General features: G+C 41.9%; 2 protein-coding genes across 2 annotated transcripts in view; both read right to left on the reverse strand.

Moving 5' to 3' along the window:
* galnt14 (UDP-N-acetyl-alpha-D-galactosamine:polypeptide N-acetylgalactosaminyltransferase 14 (GalNAc-T14)) overlaps window positions 1-1,955 on the reverse strand; it is a 169,772-nt gene extending 167,817 nt beyond the window's left edge. Inside the window, exon 1 of the mRNA XM_047574094.1 lies at window positions 1,419-1,955. Within this exon, the coding sequence (XP_047430050.1) occupies window positions 1,419-1,580 (162 nt within the window). The 5' untranslated portion in view covers window positions 1,581-1,955. The remainder of the gene's footprint in view (window positions 1-1,418) is intronic.
* Window positions 1,956-5,376: 3,421 nt separating this feature from the next.
* LOC124999285 (AN1-type zinc finger protein 3-like) lies at window positions 5,377-22,605 on the reverse strand. Its single transcript, XM_047574137.1, has 6 exons — window positions 22,028-22,605; window positions 17,884-17,924; window positions 13,820-14,041; window positions 10,256-10,321; window positions 9,975-10,139; window positions 5,377-7,743 (listed from the first exon to the last, which is right to left on the reverse strand). The coding sequence occupies exons 1-6, from the start codon at window positions 22,354-22,356 to the stop codon at window positions 7,589-7,591; spliced, it is 978 nt and encodes a 325-aa protein (XP_047430093.1). The 5' UTR covers window positions 22,357-22,605; the 3' UTR covers window positions 5,377-7,588.
* Window positions 22,606-23,871: the final 1,266 nt, after the last annotated feature.

Consider the following 23,871-nt stretch of genomic DNA (forward strand, 5'->3'; position numbering starts at 1 on the left):
GTTATTTAAAGTTTACTGCAGGTTATAGTTTATGTAACGAAAGCTTAAAATTAAGAAAAACACTAAAACAGAAGTAGATGTTTGAGTTTTAGTGAACAGAAAGCACCGCGATCGTACATGGACGACAAGATACTGCACGTTAAATTAGAAATTCGATTGAAATGAGAATTATCTCCTCTCTGACGGACTCTTAATGACACCACCGACGCTCTGTGACGACTCAGAAGAAGAAGAAGGAGAATTTCTCACTTCTCAGTCACATTTTGTTCCATTTCTAAGTCAAATAAATTACCTGAATTGTACATGTCAAACACTTTCTGCTTTTTAACTTCATACAACTTCCTAGATTGGTTGCAGATGAAGGATTCACCTCATAAAGTGGATCATTCACAGTAATGAACATTTGCACCTGTTCATTACCCCAATTAAACTCTCTTCTTCTTCTTGTACTTTTACTCCTCTTTTTACTTTTTCTACCATTTCTGATCATTTATTCTGATATTTTATATCCTGTTTCCTGTTGAAACTCCACAGACACTAATTCCTAAGTCCAATAAATTATCTGAGTTATACATTTCATACATTTTTTTGCGTTTTAACTTCATACAGTTAGTTGCAGATGAAGGATTCACCTTTAAAAACGTGAGGAAAAAGTCTCATAAAGTGGATCACCTGTTTATTTCCACAATTTAACTCTCTAACCTTTTCTACCATGTCTGATATTTTCTGACACTACACATGATCACATCTAAACTACACGTGTCTGCAAGGACGTAAACATGACTGACTCCTAAACGTCTCTAAATGTCTGCAGAAACTCCACAGACCGTCACATTTTATACATCTCATACATTTTCTGCTTTTTAACTTCATGAAATCAGCTGCAGGTGAAGGATTCACCTTTAAAACATGAATAAAAGTCTCATAAAATGCATCATTTAAATTACACCTGTTCATTACCAGAGAGAAACTCGTACTTTTCCTCCGGTTTTTTTTTACCTTTTCTACCATTTTTCTGATATTTTTCGTGACACTTCGTTCAATCACAGTTAAACTACATGTGTCTATGAGGAGGTAAAACGGATCATTTAAATTACACCTGTTCATTACCACAGTGAATCTCCTCCATTAGTAGCTGCCGGTGCTACTTTTTCTGACAGTTTTGTTACTTTTTCTACCATTTCCGATATTATTTTGACACTACACACAGTCACAGTTAAACTACAAGTGTCCATGCGGACGTAAACACGACTAAACTACCAACAACTACCTCTGAATGAGTCCAAATGTCCGTGTGGACTCATAAAACACTCGCTCGGCTGTAACTCCACGGACACCGCGTGAGTCTCTGTGTGTGATTTCTGTGTTTTTGTCTAAAACAAACGCAGCCCCGGTGTGAGTGGGGGTCTTTACTCCACCTGGTTGAACGCTGCCTCTCCGCCCGCTCCTCCCGCTCCTCCTCCAGCTCCGGTGCCCAGCTCCGGGAGCTTCCTCCGGCTCAGCACCAGCAGATAAACCAGCGCTCCCAGCCACACCAGCACCGCCACGGCCACCGCCAGCCTCCGACAGAGACGCTTCATTTTCCGGTCAGGAGGAGCCGGCGGCGCCCGCAGCCCCGGCTCCTGTCAGAACCGCATTTTATTTCTGGAGAAGCGAGAAAAGAAGAAAAAGAAAGAAGAAGAAAAAAAAAATAATAAAAGAAAAAGAAACTGAAGCGGTCGAGCTCCGAGAACTGACCCGACACAAGTCAAGAGAAGCGGCGCCGCTCAGCGAGGAAGCACCGCGAGGAGCCACCGAGCACCGGGACTCTCTACCTCTCAACCCTCAACTCACACGCGGGCTCGAGCGCGTCTCTGACACGCCTGACAGCCGTGTGCGCGTGCGTTTTCGCGAGCACAGGTGTGTGTGTGTGTGTGCGTGTGTTTGAGTGTGTTTGTGTGTGTGTGTGTGTGTCCTGGACCCTCCACGTTCTCTGAATGGGAGAAGGATGGAGCTCCACCTGGCGACACCCACAACTACACCACCCAGGAACCAGGAACCAGGAACCAGGGGATAGACAAGAGAATAAAACTCAAAACAATAGAATAGAACTAAACAGAATAGAACTAATTACAACAGAATAAATATAACAGAATAGAGTAGAACTAATTAGAATAGAATAGAACTCAAAACGTTAGAATAGAGCAGGATGTTATAGAATAGAACTCAACACAATACAATGTAACTAAACAGAATAGAATAGAACGCAAAACAATAGAATATAACTAAACAATAGAACAAAATAGAATAGGACTAAATAGAATAGAATCGAGTAGAATGGAATCAAATAGAATAGAATACAATTTATTACAATAGAATAGAATAGAATAGAATAGAATAGAATAGAATAGAACTGAGGTCAAACCACATGTTACACGGACAAAACATTAGGTACACCAGTGAAAACAGCTGCTTTTAGTTCCCTGGAGTCTAACCGGTTTTTGGGGAGGTTTTTTTTTATTTTTTATTTTTTATAGGAACATCTGGAGCAGCTGCACACCTGTTAACGAACACACCTGTAATTAATTCTGTTTTCATGCTGTTTTCTGTCCCCGATAAATGAGAAGAGTCCAGACTCAAGGTGTGAACGGAGGGGAAGTGAATTCTAACCTCCACTAACGTCTGGACGGTAACAGAACTCTACTCAGGTTTGTTTCAGGTGGACAACTCCCACGGATGCTCCAGGTAAAAACCTTAAAATAAATAAAAAATAAATAAATGTTTCATTTCTAAAAAGTGATAAAAAAGGAGAAACATCCAACACTTTTGATGGGCGCCACAGGTCTGAGGTGGTTTTCTAACCTTTCTAACCCCAAATTAAAAAAAGAAAAGAAAAAGAAAGAAAGGATAATCTGTGGAAAGAAGCCCTGGGGGAGGAGATGAACAGAGGAGATGAGAGGAAATGAAGGGGAGAGATTTCCTCTTTTCACTCCAGTGACATGAACAGACGAGTTAACGAGAAGCGAAGTGACAGTCATCACAGATTCAATCTCAATAAATTATCACCATCACACCAGCTCCACATTAGAGGACGAGGTTCCATCTTTATCCTGAATGAAATAAATAAACCACTGTTAATCCTGGAGCGCCATCTAGTGTTGGCACAGAGCAAACAGCGTCTGCCTGCTTCATCTGTTTAACCTGTTAAACAAACACTTATAAAGAGCTCGTGATGTGAAGCAGTTTTGTAATAATTTGATTCTGTTTAAAAAATAAATAAATAAATAAAGAAGAAAGAAAAATAACTCCAAAGATAACAATATAAAAATACAACCGGTGCACATGCTGCAAAATCAAGTCAAAATCTGAAAAGCACCAAAATGAACTTCAATATAAACCACAACCTGTGAAAACCTAATAATAATAACAATGATGATAATAATAATAATAATAATAATAATAATAATAATAATAATATAGTTTTTTTTTTCAATTTATATAATGTTTAGATTTAATAAATATCCTTAAAAAATCCACGTGTCTCGACAACGAGGCAACAGCTTCATACATACGCCTTTAATTTTGAAAGTATGACAACCTTTCAAAATAAAAGTTCCAATTTGCAGCTGATGAGCAGGTTTTTATGGAGCCAGGATTTTCCATCAGGGTCAGAGAGTGAGTCCACTTTCCCAAATCCATACTAAGTCCAATTGTCCCTGATTTGATCTGATAATCCACATTTCTCCCGGTCTCTCTGTGTATTCACTGATACATTTCACCATGTTTTTGTCACTAAGGGGGCGTGGCCTCTAGAGATAGTGACGTCAATGTAAAAGCATGGAACACCAACCAAAACCTTCTGTGTCTCAGTCATGTTGTGTTTTTTACCTTTAATGGAAAAAATGCACTTTTTAATTTCCACTTGAGGACCGGATTAGACCCTGTGGCGGCCCACTTTTGGCCCACAAGCCATACGTTTGACACCTGCGCCAAAGAAAGACCACAAAGACGAAAAGTTTTAGTTGGAAATAAAATGCTAAACGCACACGCGTGAGTCAGATGCTCCTCTGGAGAAACTGACTGGAGCTCGTGGACAAGTTTCATGTTAACACAAAACTACAGGTCGTTAATAAAACAGCTGACGGGAACCATTTAAATCATGTTCCCCTCATCAGCCACAACATTAAAACCACCAGCTCAAGACACTGGAAGTGAAACGAATGAATGAATAAGTTCTAAGAGATGAAGCAACTAAAACGACCTCTTTTAAAAAACGTATTTATAGGATCAATAACAACTAGACTCTCTCTGAAGATATGGAGCCTTTATCTGGAAATGATGCCTCTGTGTAGCTGTGTATGGTCTGTATATGTCCAGGGAACAAACATGTCAGTTACTATTTTATGTTCTGTTTCTGTTACGTTGGTTTATTTTTGTCAGATTTTTTAATTAATAGTTTATTTTTCTTAAATCTTATGGGTTAAAAAAGTTAGTAAAAAGTTAAATTACATCACAAGAAGAAAAAAAGTGGAGTGCACAACAATGATTTCATTACGATGCAGCGTCGTCAAGGCAACCTGGCATTTACACCACGATCTGCCACAACATTATGACCACTGACAGGAGGAATAACTAACATTTGAACAATTCAGTGTTCTACTGGGAAACTTTTGGACTTCATTAAAGTGGATGTTACTTAGACACACACAGAATCACCCACGTCGATTCTCTGACGCCTATAAACTATTAGGAAGGTGGTCATAATGTTATGCCTGATCAGATGTCTAATAAACTCACCTGCTTGAACTTTGTCTTGAAACAACTAAAGACGAAACGAGGAGAAAAAGCTGCTGCAAACATTAAAAATCGAACAGAGAAATTTAAATAGGAACTCCGACTTTTATTTACAGCTTTATTTATTATGTGTAAAATCGGCTTCTTTTAACTTTAAATTACAAGTAAATTACTAATAAACCGCTCCGTGTACAGTATGATGTTCAAATTAGCACCGTGGCCACAAAATGATGCCAACATGTGGTTTTTAAACTGTGAACATGACGAGAAACCAGGAACGAACCCAAACAAACAGTAAAATTCTGTTTTATTGTGCAGTTATTGGAACAGCAGCTTTATTATTATTATTATTATTAGATTCTTCCAAATGACGCCATTACTGCACTAAATACTTAAAGAATGAATCCTAACTGTTCCAAAAATATTCCTAAATTGTAAATTTGCATAATAATTATCAAGAAACGTCCTCACGTTTCCATTTTAAGTAAATATTAACCCAGCTGATCTTAATCTTACAGAATATTTCCCTGAAATACTTTTAACGTCAACTTGGGATCAACTTTATCCCAAAACCTCAAAGAAACTGACACAACGACACGCCACGTCCTCTAATCCAGTTTATTTTCCTCAGCAGAAAATGGAACACGATAAAATTAAAGGAGAAAATAGGACAGAATTATGTTCTTGCTTTTTTTTTTCTTTTTTTTTATACATTTAACTAAATATGCCACTCTATGCTAGGGTGTAAGTAACTCAAACTGATATAAGGTTAAATAATTTCTTCTTTAAAAGGTACAGAAAGATATTCCATTTTTTCCATTTCTCATTAGCACTCAAACGAAAACGAAACAAACAAAAAATAAAACAAAAGGAACAGGTTTTGTCAAAATATCAAAATAAGAACCAGCCACGACGTCCCCTCCCCTCGTCCCCCCGCTGTGTCCCCCCCGGGATAAGACGGGACGGGGGTGAGGAGGAACGCTAACGTGTGCATGAGGATTAGCATAGTAGTTAAGTGGTGTTTTTTTTTAAAGGGCCTTTCAACCAGAACCAACATCTGTGGACTTTTTATTTCTCTCAGAATATTTCTGGGAGATTCTGCACCGAGAACACGTTTTAAATGCCCAAACCAGCCAAACAGAACGTTAAATACGAAGGAGGAGGAGGAGGAGGAGGGAACTAATGCAGATCAAACTAAAATGAAAAACAAAAAGTTGATTTTGGCAGAAAACCCCTTTAAGAGAAGAAGGAAGAGATAGATGTGTGGAACTGAACAATATGCGCAGCACAAAGTCCAAGCGGTTTGGCTGTGGAGGCTCATTAAGAAGACGCATTATTTCTGCAGCCGAGATTCAATCTGAGATGTAGAGTCAACCAATCACGTGTCAGGTTTAGAGTTAAACTCTATATTAACCAGCTTTTAAAACCTGAGCCGTGAACCCTCCCCCCTCCCTCGGTGTGGCAATCAGTGTGGAGAAAAGAACAAAAAAAAAAAATATATATATATATATAATATCTAAAGTAGTATATTTCAAACAGTCCCCCCCCCCCTCCAATCAGAAAATGCACTTTATGCTACCCCACGAAACACAAATTAAGAAATAAATTATAGAACTATTTAAAAAAAAGGGGGGGGGAGTAAGTGATTTACGCAGTCTGATTCGTAACGATGCCGGCCCAGGTTAGTCAGGTCGCCCCCTAAGTTGAAAGATGGCGTTTCTGGTGAAAGGAAAAAAAAACAAAAAACAAAACAAACTTCCCCTTAATGCATCATAATCAACAGAGCAACAGTACCACTCAGTATATTTGAGACAAAAAGAAAAAACGGGGAACGAGGGAGAAGAAGAGGATCTGCTACACAGAGGATTCGTCTGAGCAGTTCTTGTCCATTAGTGTGTTTTCTTGTTGTGTGTGTGTGTGTGTTTTGTGTCAACAGTCTTGTATTATGTGAGCAGAGGCAGGGATTGGCTGTATCGTCCTCCACGACACCCGTGGGTTAAGCGGTAGAAACGGAGCTATCATCACCATGACGACCACACGGGGAACGAACAAAAAAAAAAAAAAAAATTAAAAAGGATCCTTGGACTGTCTCACATCATCAGATAATGACACCGCTGCAGGAACCATGCAGGAGCAAAACATGGTTGGTGATGCAAAAAAAAAAAAAAAAAGGAGGAGGTGAAGAGGGAGGAGGAGGAGACGGAGGAGGAGGGGTTTACTCTAACCCCTCCCCCCCCCCACCCGCCTGATGCCTGATGCCTGATGACGACCTGAGGAGTGGCCGTGGGACAGAGCTGGACCCTTCACCCCGCGACCAAGTAGTAATGCAGAACAAAAAAAAAAGAAAAAAGAAGAGGAATAAATCCACATGGATGATCTGAGCCGGGCTGAGAGCAGAGGAGGAAACCATGGCGACACGTCCCTGGTCTGAAGACGGGCTGGGGTTAAGGCTGTGTGTGCGTGGGGACATGCGATACTGAACGTGGCGGCGACCCCCCTCCCTCCCTCCCTCCCTCCCTCCCTCCCTCTCTCCATCCTCCTCCCCCCCACCTCCCACCCAGAGGTCTGGTCCAATCAGACGCTCCGGATCAGAAATCAGGACTTCCAACGGGGTGACGTCAAGCTCAGGTCCAGAATCCTTGGGATCAGATGCAGGACAACGGTTCATCCTCCTCCTCTTCTTCTTCTTCTTCTTCTCCTTCTTCTTCTTCCCTCCCTCCCTCCCTCCCCTTCCCACCCATCGCCCCATTTGTCATTCCTCCCTCCTCCTCCTCCTCCTCCTCCTCCCTCCTCCTCTAACTGGACGGCCGGTCCATCAGGAGCACTCCTCCCCGATGCGTTGGCATGAGCGGCCCACCTTGCGGTCCAGCTTCACCATCTTGAGGACGGCCTCCTCGCGCCCGCGGCCCAGATGGTCGAACAGACAGTCGTGCTGCTCGGGGAGACGGTGCAGCATGCAGAACACGTAGCCTGGTGGCAAAACGGAGACACAGACCTCAGAAAAAAATAATAATATATCAAATAAGATCCTCTGTACATTTGAGCAGCTAAGTGATTCAGGCAGGTAGGTTCATTTAAATCAGGGAATATGTTTAACTTTTCTTAAGAATTTACAGTGACAATTTCATTTTTCTAACACATAATTAGCGCGTCTAGCTAGGGGCCATTTGGAGTTACATTATGGGCCGTGTTTAAATCATAGATGGACATAAAGTGAAGCCAAAGCTAGCAGAGCTCCCCCTGGTGGCTGGAGGCTGCAGCATCAGGAATAAGCTCCACCCACTCCATGTAAGTGGGCGGGACTTGGGTCAAACTAAAACACTAAAATTCATGGGTTTCATGTGACGTCACACCGTCTGAACAGCGCCATCTTTAGGACCGTCAGATACCGGAAACGCTGCAGATAGAGCTAAGGCTAAAAATACAGGACTTACGTTTTACAATATCCCCAAAACAATGAAAGAAGACAGAAGTGGGTCGCTGCCATTAAAAGGAATCACTGGACTCCCACAAAACAATCCAGACTCTGTGCTGAGCACTTCATCTCAGGTAATGTTTACGTACGTAGCCAAGCATAAGCATGCTAACAATCGCAATAGTAGTCACAGAATAAAAATAGCCGCGATAAATCAACGCTTCAGTTTTGTTTCAGATTATTTCGTTGTGTTTAATTTAGATTGAATTACTAGTTAGTGTTAGTTACTACTTGTTTTACGTGTTTTTATATCTTATTCTACTGTTGAAGTGTGGGCGGGGCATCGATAGTGTGGCTCCGCCCTCGGACTGCACTGATCAGACTGATGATACTGGTGATACTGCCCGTATCACCAGGAAAATAATATCGCTGTTGTTTTCATGAATTGATTTGAAATCAGTTAATTTAGAGGCATTTGAAACAATTCCATATAGTTATTATACAGGTGATTTTGTGGTATTACTATAATGTTTACCTCTATTGACACATGCCTACACTGGATGACCGACACTGTACATAATGTCTGTTAGGGCTGAGCAATTTTATCGATCCCACGATATATATTGATATTTTGTTTTCCCAGAAAGTATCGATTATTCAGCCGCGAGTATCGATACATTAAGTCCCATTCAAATCCCCGTGTTTCGTCTGGCACGTTGAGGTCCATCAACGATTAAAACCATCATAACTCACGGAATTTTCAACCGATTTTCAAACCCTTTGGTTTTTTATAAATGTCAGACATATTTATGATAGATTGGTTAAATTAAAAATGCAGGTAATGTGCAACGCCATTGAAAGGCTTGTAGGTCCAGTCCGGCAATATATTTTGTGTAACTGATGCTTTCAGTTTTCAGTTCTATTAATTCAATCCAAGTCAATGAACACTAAAATCACAGTGTCCTTTTAAAATCTTTCAGAAAACGATGTAAATCTATCGAATGATACTGAATCGTATCGTTGGCAGAATATCGTGTATCGTATCGTGAGATTAATGTATCGCTAAAGCCCTGATGTCTGTCATATTCCTCTTCCACTGTCAGATTTATGTTTACGTTCATATTTAGCTTTCAGTCCTCTGGCCTTCATCATGACATATACGAGGCATTCGTTCCACAAGGGATATTTGTATGCAGACTCTCAAAACGCAAAGATTTAAAGTAAATAATGCAAACTGTGATTAGTTTTTTTTTTTTTTTAAACTTTTGCAAACCCTCTTGAAAATCTTCTCGACCCCAAAACTAAACCCTTCTTTTCTTCTTTACATTTATTCAGGAATGTTCTGGTAACATTAATATACAATAAAAGCAAAGTGTGCAGTAAATACATCCCAGAATAAATAAAACTCAACGCATTGTGAACAGAAACTTGAAGTTGTTTCCAGACTTTTGGCCTGTATAAGTATAAATGGGTTTTATGAAGAGATCGCAGCATCTCTCTAATCAAGATTATTTTTAATCTAATTACAGCCCTACTCTGCATACGACCGGATTGTCCTACGACCAAAACTACTCTTCAGCCCATCATCATCACATTAAGCCCCGACCAAACCATCTGATTGGCTCGAGCACAATCAGTTTCCAACAGAAACACAACCGGACCAAAAGGTTTATGGGAGGATGTTTGTGTGGTCTCTAAACAACAACAGGACCCGTTCCAACCAGGCCGGGCTGAACCGAGTCAGTAATGTTACGGGAGGAGCTTTGCTGAGGCGGCTGATACTGACCACAGCGACAGGAGCCCAGTTCCTGCTGAACCAGCTCTAGCTTGGTTTGGCAGCGGTAGCAGCGCCGGCGGTTCTTCTGCTTGGGCGTCCCGCGGGCCTCTTCGCCGCTCCCGTCCTTCTCTTCCGTCCGTGGTCGCTTCTCCGGCGTCGCCTCGCTCTCTGAGCCTGGAAACAAGCGGCGTGGGGGGAGGGAGGGAGGGGGTTAAGAGTTAGCGCTCAAAGTGGGGCAGGACATGTGGGTAGCGAGGAGGTGGGGGGGGGGGGCTGGAGGCTGGCTGTACCTGATTCTCGTGGACGTTTTGTGGGTGTGCAGAGTGTGCCTTGGGCGGTTTCTGTGGACGACACGCCTGGAGACGGAAAAAGCAGAGTGAGACGTGATGTGAAATGACCTCCTTCTATAACAGAGACTCAGATGCTGAAATCAAAACTTACAATTACACTACGCACACCGACTGTATTATGCCGTTAAACTGATCATCGTTTATTTTTACGCTTTCAAAAGCACCGACTGTAGAGTAAATGTCAGGGTCTGAAGGGGAGTACACACAGGAAGAGACTAGCGGCCATGTGGAGACAAGAGACCATGAAGATCGAATGAAATTCAGCAACTTGAAATGGTGACAGACGAGTTGAACTAATTTCTCTCCAAACGTTTAATGCAAAGAAACAACAACATAAGGTTCACCAGCACCAAATTCACCACGTTGACGGTGAACCTGGAGCGTTCCTCACCAAGTAGAGAGCAGTAACGCAAGAAGACCTAGCTCTGTCCATACGCTAGCAGTACTTTGATGTTTTCTATTTCACAGTATAGAGGGTATGGACGTGATGTCACAGCAAAGTGAAGTCTCCATGGGTGGAGACGGTTGGAAAGTGACAGCTGAACATGGAGGTTAGCAGCATCAGTTTGAATCATAGGCTTTAGCGTAAATGGATCGCTGCATTACAATAAACAACTGGAAGCTCTTAGCGTTAGCATCTTTTATTCAGCTCCATTTATCACAACTGAAATGACCTAAAGCTAACTTAAACCAAAGCTAGTCCAATTTTCCAAATTCAGGCTACCTTGTGTTGATCATTGTGTTGTTGAGTCTAATTGTCCTTAATTTTCCGGTTTCGTTGTATTTACTAATACATTTCACCGTGTTTTTATCACTCAGGGGGGCGTGGCCTCAGGCAGCAGCGACGTCAACGCATACCCTCTATATAAATGCGTTACCTAGGCAACCAGAGCCTGGAGCATCCACCAGTGACCGACTACAAAGAGCTGGACGACCAACAAATCGCTTTAAATTGGGAATTTAGGTAAACAATCTTTATTTTAACGTTTTCTTAATTCCTGGCCGACGTGCGCTTCGTTACAGTTATTAAATTACTCTTTATAGGATCCTAAAACGACTAAATCCTTCAGCAGGGACAGATAATGCACCAAGTGTGAAGTGGTTTAGCTTAAATGGCAGAACAACCCTTTCAACAACAATCTGTGAACACGCCGATTTACAGCATATCCTGATTTTACATGTAGGTGGTAAATGCGACTGGTATTTACTCACACATCAGAGAGGATAAACACACTGAGCAGCTAACACACAGGAGCATTAAGCAGCTGAAGGACTCAGATAATTCACTTTCACTGGTGGTGGAGACCAAAAGCAGAGAGACAAATATAACTGCTTGAACATCTTCCTATACAGACTCGTATAATTGTGAACATATCGGTTATTCAGAGAGAGAACGGTGAACTGTGTTTTTCCTGAGCTGCATGTGAGAACAACCCTTTCAACAACATGTTCATTTGTGTGTTTCTTTAAAGTGGACACATTTCACATGACACGATATGAAACGAGGTGGAAAATGAAAAACAGACAGACACAGTTAGCAGCTAACAGATAGGAGCATTTAAGAGTCGGACAATTCACTGGTGCAGGTGGTGGAGACCAAAAGTAGAAGTTAAAGAAGTTAAATAAATGAATCTGATAAACTCTGATGTATCTCCGAGTGTTTGATGTGTAAATAAACAACATCTTGCTAAAAACAAAACAAAAAAAAACTTGTTCACTGTTGATTTACACCACAGTGTGTTTTTCTACTGGGGTGTTATCATTGTTGTTGGCTTTGCAGTTGGTGGAGACCAAAGAAAAATGTATCTGATGAATTCTAATGTTTGTGCTTCAAGTGTGAATAAACAACATCAATTAACAGTTACTTCAATGATGCTAAAGCTACTGGTCATTCAGGCAGAAAATAAACAGAAACACATGTTTTTCTACTGTGTATCACTTTGTTCTGCGGTATTATTGTTATTGTCTGTATGTGGTGGAGACCAAAAGTAGAAGAAAAAACATTTAATCTGATGAATGCTCATGTTTCTATAGTGGTTTGAGGTGCAAATAAACAATATCCTGCTAAAAACAAAGCAAAAAAAAAGACAACTTCTTACTCTAAGTGGACAAAAAAAATTTAAATTCTGCCAAATTTGGTTCAGGTTCATGTAAAAACGTCATGGTCTCTCAGAGGAATGTGTTCTGTGTGTCCTAAGCTGTATGTGCGTTCCAGTTGTCCTTGTACAATGTGTCACTCTGTACTGCGGCATTACCATTGTTGTTGCTGATTCCTACGTCTTTACTGTGAGTCAAGCAGAGGACCCATTTAAAGATAGAGAAGGCTTCACAGCAACACGTGAGAGCTTGGTGTGAAGGCTTCAGTGCCCCACCAGCTTGTGACTGAACCCAGTCACAGCGTTATGTCTGGTGTCAGCCATGTTCTATATCTGTCTGTACTGTCCTACTGGATATAAAGACAAGAAGAACAGACAGTCAGGTTTCTCCTGCAGCACCTCGCCACACACAGCCAGCGATGGATTATTTGCCAACTCTGTGATAAACACTTCGCCGCACGATTTATCAAACATTTTCTTTTTCAATTAGTTGTCAGTAGCTGCGTTTCCATGGACTGACTGAATACGTCAGTAAATTACGGCATCGTTTTTTTTTTTATTTACGGTAAAGTGGCCAGATTTCTGAAATGAAATCCTGGGACATTCACAGCATTAGATAAATTAAATGTTATCATGATGAAAATGAAGAAACACGGACAATCATGGTTTCATTTATTTTGACATATTTAAACAAACTGCTATGTCTGTGATGTCAACAGCAGCACGACCGATTACCGTAATAACTGTAGTCTGCACGCAACATTTTTTTCCTCACACATAAAAAACTAAAAATCAAGGTCATTTTCGGGGACAGCTTTAGCCGGGGGACAAGTCATCCAAAACGGAAATCAGGGACGTCTGATTTCTTTCTCCTGACTCGTTTGCTAGCTCTCGTCGTACTCAGGCTCGTGGTGGAATAAATTAATTGTGTTACTATCCTTTATCCATTATCTTTTTTTTTTTTGCAAACCTTATATATGGGACAAGTTGGTCCACATCCACCTTACGACAACCAACCCAGTTCCATATTATTGAGGTGGAGCCCCGTTAGCCGTTAGCAATAGCCAAAAGCGAGCTATGGCTGCGACTACGTCGAGGACGTTTACCACATTTATTGCATCATCGTTCCTACGTGACCCCCTGCATCATCTCCAGTTGTAATACACTTTCATATCGATACGTCACGAGAGCATAGAAGTGTTTCAGCTTTAGACATTTAGGTAGATAGAGGTTTTCCATTACCAGTTTTTTATTGTGATTCTTGGGGGGAATGGAAACGCAGCAGTTGACACCAGTGGCAAGTGTCCCATTTGTTTTCTTTTTTCTTTATAGCAGATGGTTTATTTGCATGTTTTTGTGTCCCTGAAGGACATCTGTGAGCGTGGAAACGCTGGCGGAGAGATCTCACCTTCCCTCGTGCTGGAAAACGTGGGCGAGGGCTCTTCGGCCGACGGCTGCTCGGAGCCAGAGGCCGGCGACGACGACGACGACGACGAAGACGAAGACGACGACGTTAGGGATTGGCTACTGCTACTGCTCGTCTCGCTACTGAAAACGGGCGATTGGCTACTCCCAGTGCTTTGGAGGGGCTTGGAGGTGCAGTCGTCCCCCGGCTGCTTCTTCTGGATGTCTGCGGTCAAGGACGACAAGAGAGGGAGTGGAGAGGAATGTTAGGGGAGGAAAAAAAAAAAAAAAAGAAAGAGGGACGAGGACACAGGACAAACAGAGAGAAGGGGAGTGGAGAAAAGAGAATCTGCAAACACCTGTTTATGGTTTGTGGCAGAGAAACAGCTGAACGCCACAAACCACTTGTTACTATGTCCGTAACAGGTTTATGTAACAAGTGTTAGAAAACACTGCAGTTGTAGTTACAAGGGAGGCAAACAGCGATAAGTTTATTAGATTAGCTTAGCCTGCCATTGTGCAGAAGGTGAGTCCACGTACACACACAATGAAACACAATAACATAAAGGCATACAGGCTACATAAAGGCCAGGTATGTACACAGGGATACGTCGCCCTCCGATACCTGCACTAGTATCCTGCATGCATTAGACATTTTAATGCAGACAAACTGACTTTTAAACACGAGCGTCGCGTGTGATTGGAACCAGGAAATGACGCAGAGCCAGCACCGCAGATGACGAGCATAAACAAACCTCTCCGAGGTTAAACGGACGTACATGTGGGCTCAGCCGACCCGAATAAGGCCGGCTACTCTCACACAAACTCTCACTCTCACACAACACGAGCTGTGACAAAACCACAGTCCTTAACAACACCTGCTACACCACCTTCACGCCAGACCTGTCACATGCACGTTAGAAGCAGCAGTTTAGACCAAACAAGTCTCCCTCACGAACAACACTGTTAAATTCTGCTAAATTAAAACCTACAAAGCTTAAAGTTTAACAGTGCTCCGTGCTAAAGATACAGTGAGTGCATATTCAACAGGTGCACCTACAATAAATTTAAATGAACGTACTGAGTATGCATACATCTTTTTACCGTTCCAGCCCATATGAGGCTAGATTTCCGTCTACATAGTCCTACACTCAACAGAAATACTCCCTTGCCAGTTTATTAGGCACACCAGTGTAATCACGTGCACTCTAAAATAACCAGCCCTCACTAAACCCGACTTCATGGCTGTTAAAATGTTTCTCAGTTGTCAACTAATTCAACTCCAGGCTGCTCAGATGATGTGCACGACTAATGTTGCCCTTCCGTCCATCGCCACATTAAAGCCCGGGCCAAACTATTTAACTGGCAGATCGTTGCCGGGACGTTGCCAATCCCCCAGAGGAGGTTGTTCCAGTCTGGCTTCCAGGCTGGTGAGTGAGTTAATGCTCTGCCATGAGAAAACCAACACATGTTATTATGTTTTGCCTCCGCTTCCTTCGGTATTCTGGTTTTTCCTGAACGATTCTGCGTCAGCTGTTCGTCAGATTTAACTGTGCGCAGAGTTTCCCGGTACAGTCTTGCTCAGCGTTTGTGTCTGTGACGGTTCTCAGTCATCCAGGTTACGGTGTATGTCCAAAACTGTGTTGAAGAAGCTGAAAGAACTGAAGAAACGTCTTCTCAGAGCTCTACAAGCCCAGCAGTCCTTTTAAACACTCTTTCGGATCCTAGTGTTTATGGTCGTCTAGTCACATTTCCTTTTTCCATCAAAGTAGGCGTTAGGGAATTTTTTTTTCGTCCACAATCTGATGGTGGCTCTACGTTTTCACTGTGATAGGAGTCACAGGGTTTCTGCAGGTTTGAACAAGTGACTTTTTGAGACCTTTTTAACCAGCGTGGGTTAAATTTAAGATCTACACAAGATCTAAGTACAAAAAAAATAAGAAAAATTAGAGAATTACTTTCAAAATGACTAAAGTGGTTGTTCTTCAACTACCACCTCCATCCCTGGGGTGGGCTCCAGGGACCGGAGGGGGTCACACTGCACATGAAGTGGTAACAAATGGACTTAAGACTTGACTAAATGTAATTTAAGACCTTGTTAAGGCCTTAAATTGGGATTATCAGATTTCAGACTGTTTCAGACTCCGTGGAAACTCCGAACCAATATAGCTTCAGTTATTCCCCGTTACACAGCAGCTCTATTCAACTGTGAACCACACGGGCCCACATTAGACTGATCGACATGTGAGGGAAGGAGTCGATGCTCAATATTTAAATGAGAAAACAATCATTAGCTGCAGCCTTCATGTGTAAAACCCCTTCCCCCCTGTGTCCATCCTCTGGCAGCTCACTCTGCTACAGAGCAGGAAAGAAAATGTGCTCTCATCAAACATAACTTGGCGAGAGAAACTTGCACCTCGGTCTCTTTTTTAACGCTACTCTCAGAGGACGTCGTCTCTCGCGCCGACCCGTCCCTTCCAGTGTGGGCTAACCCACTTCTTGCCTGGCCTTCATACTCCTGTGTATTGAGTCTATTCTGAGCGTCGCTGCTGTCTGTGATGCCAGACTCCGAGTCGAAACCCTGAGGTCCTCGCCGTCTGCCATGCTCGCTCGGTTTCCATGGCCACCGACGGCGCTGCGTCGGCGCCGCCCTCGACCCGTGCACCTGAACCGGGCCGGAGGCGCCACAAAAAAAAAAAAAAAAAAAAAAACGCAATGCGTACGGTGACATTTTCTAAATTTGTAATTGGGTTTTTTGTCTCTTTTATCTTGTCACTTGTCGACTGGCTTCAAAAACAAAACCCAGAAAGCAGGAAGAAGAACCATATAATCCTCCATCTTCGTTTCAACGTGAGCTTTTTACCTAGAATGTGTGTCTGGCTGTCAGGAGAGAAACGTACCAAGAAATACATGTGAAAGCACTTTGTTTGCTTCTATATGTGAGAGGTAACCAGCTGCAAAGACAGACACAGGAGACCATGCATGCATCCATGCATCCATGCATCCATGCACGGGGGATTTAAATCTCTGCATGTGTTATATCTGTAGTTAAACAACAGGTGAACCACTACAAAACTTTTACCTCACAAAGGGTCAGATTATAGTTAAGCAGCAGAGAAAGCAACGATCAAATCACTCAGTATTAGCATAAAAATCAGACTGCTGCAACACGATCATTTACTACAATCAGAAACATACTCACTTGCCAGTTCATTAGGTACACTGGGGAAATAAACAACAGTCCTGCACTGACTCGTTCTAATGTTCAGCTGATGTTAAAACAGAGTCAGAAAGGTGGCATTTCAACTGGGTGATCATTCTGGAGATGTAGTTGGTGCTGTTAAACTAGATTAAACTAAACTATCTAATCAGAATCTGAGAAAATAGGCGACTGAAGGCATCACCTGGGTTAAAAGGGATAAAATTCAGTTTCAAAGCCTTTATTATTCCCCTTTATTCTTGCTTAAATACCATTTCTAGATACACTCATTAACCAAAACATCAGGTACAACTATCCCACACCACATCTTTTGACTGTAGTCGTGTTCATTTGATGCTGAGTGTGGAAAACCATCCTGGAGAAAATAGTTTGACATCAACACTAAAATGTTTCTGTCGTGTTTGTGTGTCTGTTAAACTAACCATTTAACTGAAGTGGGTCAGCCAGTATAAATGTGTTTGAATCAATACTTTCACAATAAAAGAAGAAGGATAATGTGTAATATGAATGACGGTGCTTAAAGTGACACTTCTTTTGGCACTTTAGAGTCTTTCAGCTCATTCTCTAATTAGCTTTAATGTTCAACTTCACCAGTCGGTCGTTCTAAGATAAAAGCGCCAAATAAAACTACAAGCGTATTAGAATGCGCTAATTCTCATTAGCGTACCTAATGAACTGGCAAGTGAGTATTTACCAACAGAGAGATTCTAACGTGTTTTTAGTTTTCCCGTCTCCTTCCTCTCTGTTGCCTGATGATATGCAAATGCCACTTGTAATATTCAAAGTCCTCTAATGGGGGGGTTTAACTTTTAATTATGACAAACGTGTTGTAATGAGGAGAGACTTACCGGCAAAACATTTGGAGCATAGATTCATGGTTTTACTGGACCTGAGAAGAAAGAAAAGGGAACGGTTATCGGTGGGTTTTACTTCGTACAAAAGTGAAAAGAAAACTGTTTCATAAGAAACTAATCAAATGGATTAAGTGTCTGGCAAAAAATGAAGCTAAACTCTCTGGAAAACCAGACTTTTGTTTCATCGAGATGTGTCACAATTTACTGCAAATGTGGAAATATCGTTCCCCATTTTTCGACATCTTCACACGTCAGATCACATCCTGAACGACAAACACGAGACCTTTCGTAACCTCCCTGCGGAGTCATCTCTCTGTGTTCATTCCTCGGGGCATTGGTGTCGCCACATCGTCAACGAAGACACACGAGCGACAACCGAGCATGTGGGAGAAAATGGCCGTCACACAAACAGAGGACGGTTATGCTGCTGTTATTGATTGATTTTCTGTCAGTTCATCCCCCGTCACATTCAGGGCTCACATTCAGTGACAAAAAACCTGCACTACACCTTCACATGTGCAATCTGTGGATATATTCTGAAACTGCGAGCCCTGCAGCTGGGGTTGCTTGCTAGCATTAAGCTCAAAGTGTGTCTGACATCTGACATGAGTGAACTCAATAAGCTGCCTGTGGGGGGGGGTAGGGTTAGGGGGGGGGGGCAGATGTGTAATGGATGCAGAGTTCACCTTTCCAGTCCCACAGTCCTCGGCCTTGGTCCATGAACATGCACAGAAACCATTTCCAACCAAAACAGAGTCGTTTTAACAGCTTTTTATCCCAGGACGATTGTGACTTTAACTCTTTGCTACAGGTTCGTCTTTCCCTCGTCGTCTGGGCCTCTCTTCACAGTCCAAACCAACACATGATGTCAGCCTCTGTGTAGTAAACAAGCTGGAACTCTGTGGGGTATTCCTAGCATTGTTCCTACAGCAGCCATGCGACTAATGCAGCAGGACAAGGCCCAAACTGACTGGTGTCAAAGAAGGAGATTTTGCTTTTGTTTCTCACCAAGATCACAATGAAATACAAACAATAATAACCAAACAATCAATCTAAACAATACAGGTCAGTCTCCAAACACCACCTCCCTGCTGCCTGGACACACCCGGTAGATTACAGGACCAACACCCCCTGCAGCCGGCATAGTCTTTTCCCTATAAAGAACAAATAACCTGTAACCTGTGAGTAAAATAGATTAGGCCTTAAAATCCTTTATCTGTTTGTTTAGTTGAATGGCATCTAACTTAGATGTATGTATTGTGCAAAGAGAATCATGAAGAGTAAAGCACCAGATGCATTAGTGACGTGACTGGTCAGCTTTACCTTTAATTTACTATTTATTTACAGTTGCCTTAAATTATATTTGGTGTGTTTCTCTACCCAAACATCCACCACTACCCATCCAAATCTGCACACCACTATAGATCCTCTAAATTACAGTTAAAAGTCAAGCATGTAGCCTGAATTTATCCAAAAATGGCAGCCACATAAATCAGATGAGCTCTTCTTCGAGTAGCTAGAGAAGAAGAAGAAGAAGAAGAAGAAGAAGAAGAAGAAGAAGAAGAAGCCTGGCAGAGCCAAACTCAATTCTTATCAGAATACTCCACAGAAAAAGGTGCTTTTGAGGTGGTTGAAACTGTCTCGCCTCCTGGTAGCGTGCAGAGAACACAGATAAGAAAACTGCGGAAACTAGCCGGTTAACTAAAACCTCAGAAGAGGAGTGAATTAAAACGCAGTGGTTAGTTTGTTGTTTCTATTTCTCATTTCTTTGTTGTTCCTATGCCTCCAGGAAACTCCTCACCTGATGTCTACCCCAGAGAATGAATTTATTCCAACCAGACAGAAACGTGGTTATAAGGAGAACAGATTATCGAAAGGTTTACGCCAGCCCTCTGAATCAGACCAGTTCATTCCTACTGGGATGGATATTTAAAGGGGAAATGAGATGCATTGGTTATTGTACCGCGAACTACATCCTTTGCTGCAAAGTTGCTAAAATCAAAGATTAAAGAAGTTTATTTTTTTGCCATTTCCACCTGGCTTTCTGGTGGGGATTCGCCATCTTGACGTGACGTTATGTAAAACGTCACGGGGTCGGTTGGACCTTGAGCCCCGTTTGAAATCCTACTGGTTCTGCTTTTGAACCGATGCGCCGTGGAAACCGAGCAGCGGTTCCACTAAGAGCGGAAGAAATGAGTGGTTTGGACAGAAGAGCGCGTTGGTCTCAGTGTGGCTGTTGTCCACCGATGGCACTGTTTCAGAGTCCATCTGCTGGACCATTTAATCCATGACCTGTCCTCTACTTTCCACTTTACACACCGGGAGGTGGACGCATTGGAAGCGGTGATGCTTTCACTGAAACATGTCCGAAAAGAAACACTGCAACGCCCCGTTTGTAGCAGGTACGCCTAGCTAGCACATTAAAACGCGGCATAAGTAAACCATCTAACCACTATATATCCTTCAACATCCGTCTTTCTCAAGCTCTTAGATTAGCATCACCAACCCCATGACGTCATGGACCACAGTACGACAAGATGGCGGCGTTCATGCTAAAAGAAACATAACCGCCACCGTATTTTCTCCGCACGTGCTAACATTTCTCACTACATTTACGTTTATAAGAGCGAAACTCCGTCTATAAAATGTGATTTACTTGACTGAATGCTTCATTTCCCCTTTAAAACCATGACAAGAACAAAAACACCTGGTGGAAACAGGTCATAATTACTCATAATAACGTGCAATTTCAAGACTAAAAGCGAAAAACCAACACTATCCGTGACATCTGAGCTGGAATGAGCCACACTGAGGCTTAAATATCCCTACATATTGATGCACTCGAACGCTGCGTGTAACGCTCGGAGACATATCATTAATAACACCGCCAAGCTCAGAGGCTTTACCGGGTGCAGGACCCGGCGCTTGAACACGATCCCTTCAAGCTGGCTTTCAAGAGGCCTTGAGTTTGTGGGCGACATGTGCGAGGAGCCTGCGTGGGACGGGGCAGGGCGTGCAGCCCTTCGGGCCAGGTGTTATTCTGAGCCATAATAAACCGCTGCCACTCGCGTCACCTGACGTTGACAGGTGGGTTTACTGGGTTCAGTTCACGGGCTGCACAAAATGAAGGGAATCTCGGTGGGCTGAGAGGAGGAAGAGGAGCTGGAGGAAGGGGTTGTGGGAGGAGGCCTGCTAATCAAATGACAAGTCATATGACAATGTCCTGTATTGATAACACCTCAGAGCAGAAGGGGGTGGCTATCATCTCCCCGGCTGGCGTCGTCGTTTACAGTGAGTCAATAATACTCATGCCAGTTATAACATATAACCACGGTGTGGTTTAAATCCCTGTGAGCAATAGGCGTGTTTGATTGTCTTGGTTAAAGAGATTAGTCATTTCTCCTTATGTGCTAACACAGTAGAGGGAGACATTAGTGAATCACATCCTGTATGCAACACACATCCAGCACTTGACAAAAAAAAAAAAAGAAGAAGAAAGAAAGAAAAAGAAAGAAGGAAGGAAGAAGAGGGGAGTGGGTGTAAAATAACTCAAAGAGAACGGTTAAATAGCACGGTTTTGGGTGTAGTTTCTTTAAAAAATAAATAAATAAATAAATAAATAAATAAAACAGGAGATTAACGCTTTTATTTCCGCGTTTCTTCGAGCTAATGCGCGAGAAAACAAAACAAAAACAAGGGCTAGTTTTTTTTTTTTTTTTTAAAAAAGGGGAACCTGCTCGCAATAAATCATTCTCTATCTCGGATACGTCACCTCCTGTGGGCTCAGAAACTGCCTCAAAAAACACGATAGAGGACGGTTCCGAAATAATAAAATAATAACCCGTCGACCGGGTGGAGGTTGCAAACTTTTTTTAAAAAAAAAACCATTGTGATTTAGCTTTTTAAAAACCAAAAATAAATTGAAGCTCGGTGGTTTATTTATCAGCTAACTTACCCAACCCCCCACCCTCGGCCTATACACAACACAGAACAACAACAATGGGCTTTTGGACCAGTTGAACCCGTTGGATTTGTCTTCCAGCTCAAAGATAGGGGTGGTTTTAGTGTGACTTATCTAATTTTTATTATTTTTTTTACATACATATGTATAAATATATATATAATAGTTAAGACTTACCCCCAAAATCCACAGGGACACCGGGGCGGTAGACTCGGAGGTTTGCTTCGTTCACTAGTGTCTCCCATGACTTCCACCAACACAAAAAAGAAAGAAAAAAAAAATAAAAATATGGAATAACTCGAGGCCGGGGATGAGTCCGAGGCCTTGTCGTTTTTTTTTTTTTTAAAAAAAAAAAAAAAAAAAAAAAAACGAGGAAGAGATTTCAAAGAAAAAAACAACAACGGTGAAGTTAACAAAAAAAAAAAACGATCCTGGCTTCTTTTTAAAGTCCACACAAAACAAACCGGGCCGAAGAGAGAGAGAGAGGAGGCGCAGGAGCCGCACATACACAACAAAAAACAGGGGAGAGAGGTATCCTTCCGTTAAGTCAAACAAAAAAAAAAAAAAAAAACGGCTGGGTTTGAACTCAACGGCAATCAGCTGGACGTTCGGACGCTACGACCGACGAGCGAAAAGCGGGGGGCGTCCCGGCGTCCCGCTCGACTCCAAAAACGCGTAAAGCAGCCGCGAGCCGTCCGCCGACTCGGGTAAAATGCATTTGCGGAGACGTTAGTTGCGTGGGAGTGTGCGAGAAAGGAGAAATAAATAGACCCGAGCGAGGCCTTCCCCTCTCCGACAGACCGGGACCACCCCTATTCACACGTCGCTGGTGCGAAAGTACGCTGGGGCCGGAAACGCGTCCCGTCGAACCAGAAATGTCAATATTGCCCAAAACGAGCCAAAAAAAAAGGACGTGTAAACGCAATTATTACAAGACTTAACCCACATTTTCTTCTGTTTTTGAAAAAATTAAGAAAGCTTTGATGAGTACAAAGCGAAAACGTGCAACGGTTTGACTTGCTTTGATCACTAGCTTCACTCTAATCCATTTTACCTGATTACACTGGAGGCTTAACTACCAAGAAATGTATAATTAACAAAAATAAACTTGTCTTCGTTGGGAATACATAATAAATTTAACATTCTACCTATAAGAGCCAAAATAGTGAATTAAAATAGTGAAGCTATGAGCTAAAAACCAAAACAAGGAGCTGAAAGACACTAAAATGCCCAAAGAAATGTCAATATTGCCCAAAATGAAGAAAAAAAGATGGCAATTCCAAATGTTAACACAGTTAATACGAGACTAAACCCACATTTTCTCCTGTATTTGAGAAAATGAATAAAGCTTTGTTGAGTATGAAGCGAAAACGCGCAATAGTTTGACTTGCTTTGATCCCTGGTTTCACTCTAATCCATTTTAACTTATTACACTTACAAGGCTTAACTAACAAGAAATGTATAATGAACAAAAAGAAACTTAACTCATTTGGGATTAAGTTGAAGCTAGGACCTAAAACCAACACAAGGCTCTAAAAGAGACTTAAAATGATAAAATAAAAACACCTCTTTAAACAGTACCCTTCATATTATACATCATCTGACTCAGCTATTGTGAAAATATTGATTAGGGCAGATTTACACTCACTTGCCAGTTCTTTAGGTACACTACATTATAATATAACACTTGTGAAGGTGCCCATATTCAGCATAATAACCTATAAGTCCAGGTTTTTTTTTAAGTAAATTAGGAGAATGTTTAAATTTGATAAACTATACTTTAAAAACAAATGAAATTTCTTCAGAAAAATAAGTTTAATTTGGGCTCATTGCTTGTCTGCTGTTTGTTTGTCCTGGGTCTCAGAGTCGTGTCCACTTCTCTGCATAAATCAGTGGATAAATTGTAATCTAGTTGAATCACCACCATTCTGAACATCAGGATGTAGGATTTAGTGCAGGACTGTTGTATTTACAGTACCTAATGTTTTGGCAAGCGAGTATATTTCAAAATGGTGACGCCT

The sequence above is a fragment of the Mugil cephalus genome, chromosome 21 (genome assembly GCF_022458985.1).
Source record: "Mugil cephalus isolate CIBA_MC_2020 chromosome 21, CIBA_Mcephalus_1.1, whole genome shotgun sequence".
Classification (NCBI taxonomy): Eukaryota; Metazoa; Chordata; class Actinopteri; order Mugiliformes; family Mugilidae; genus Mugil; species Mugil cephalus.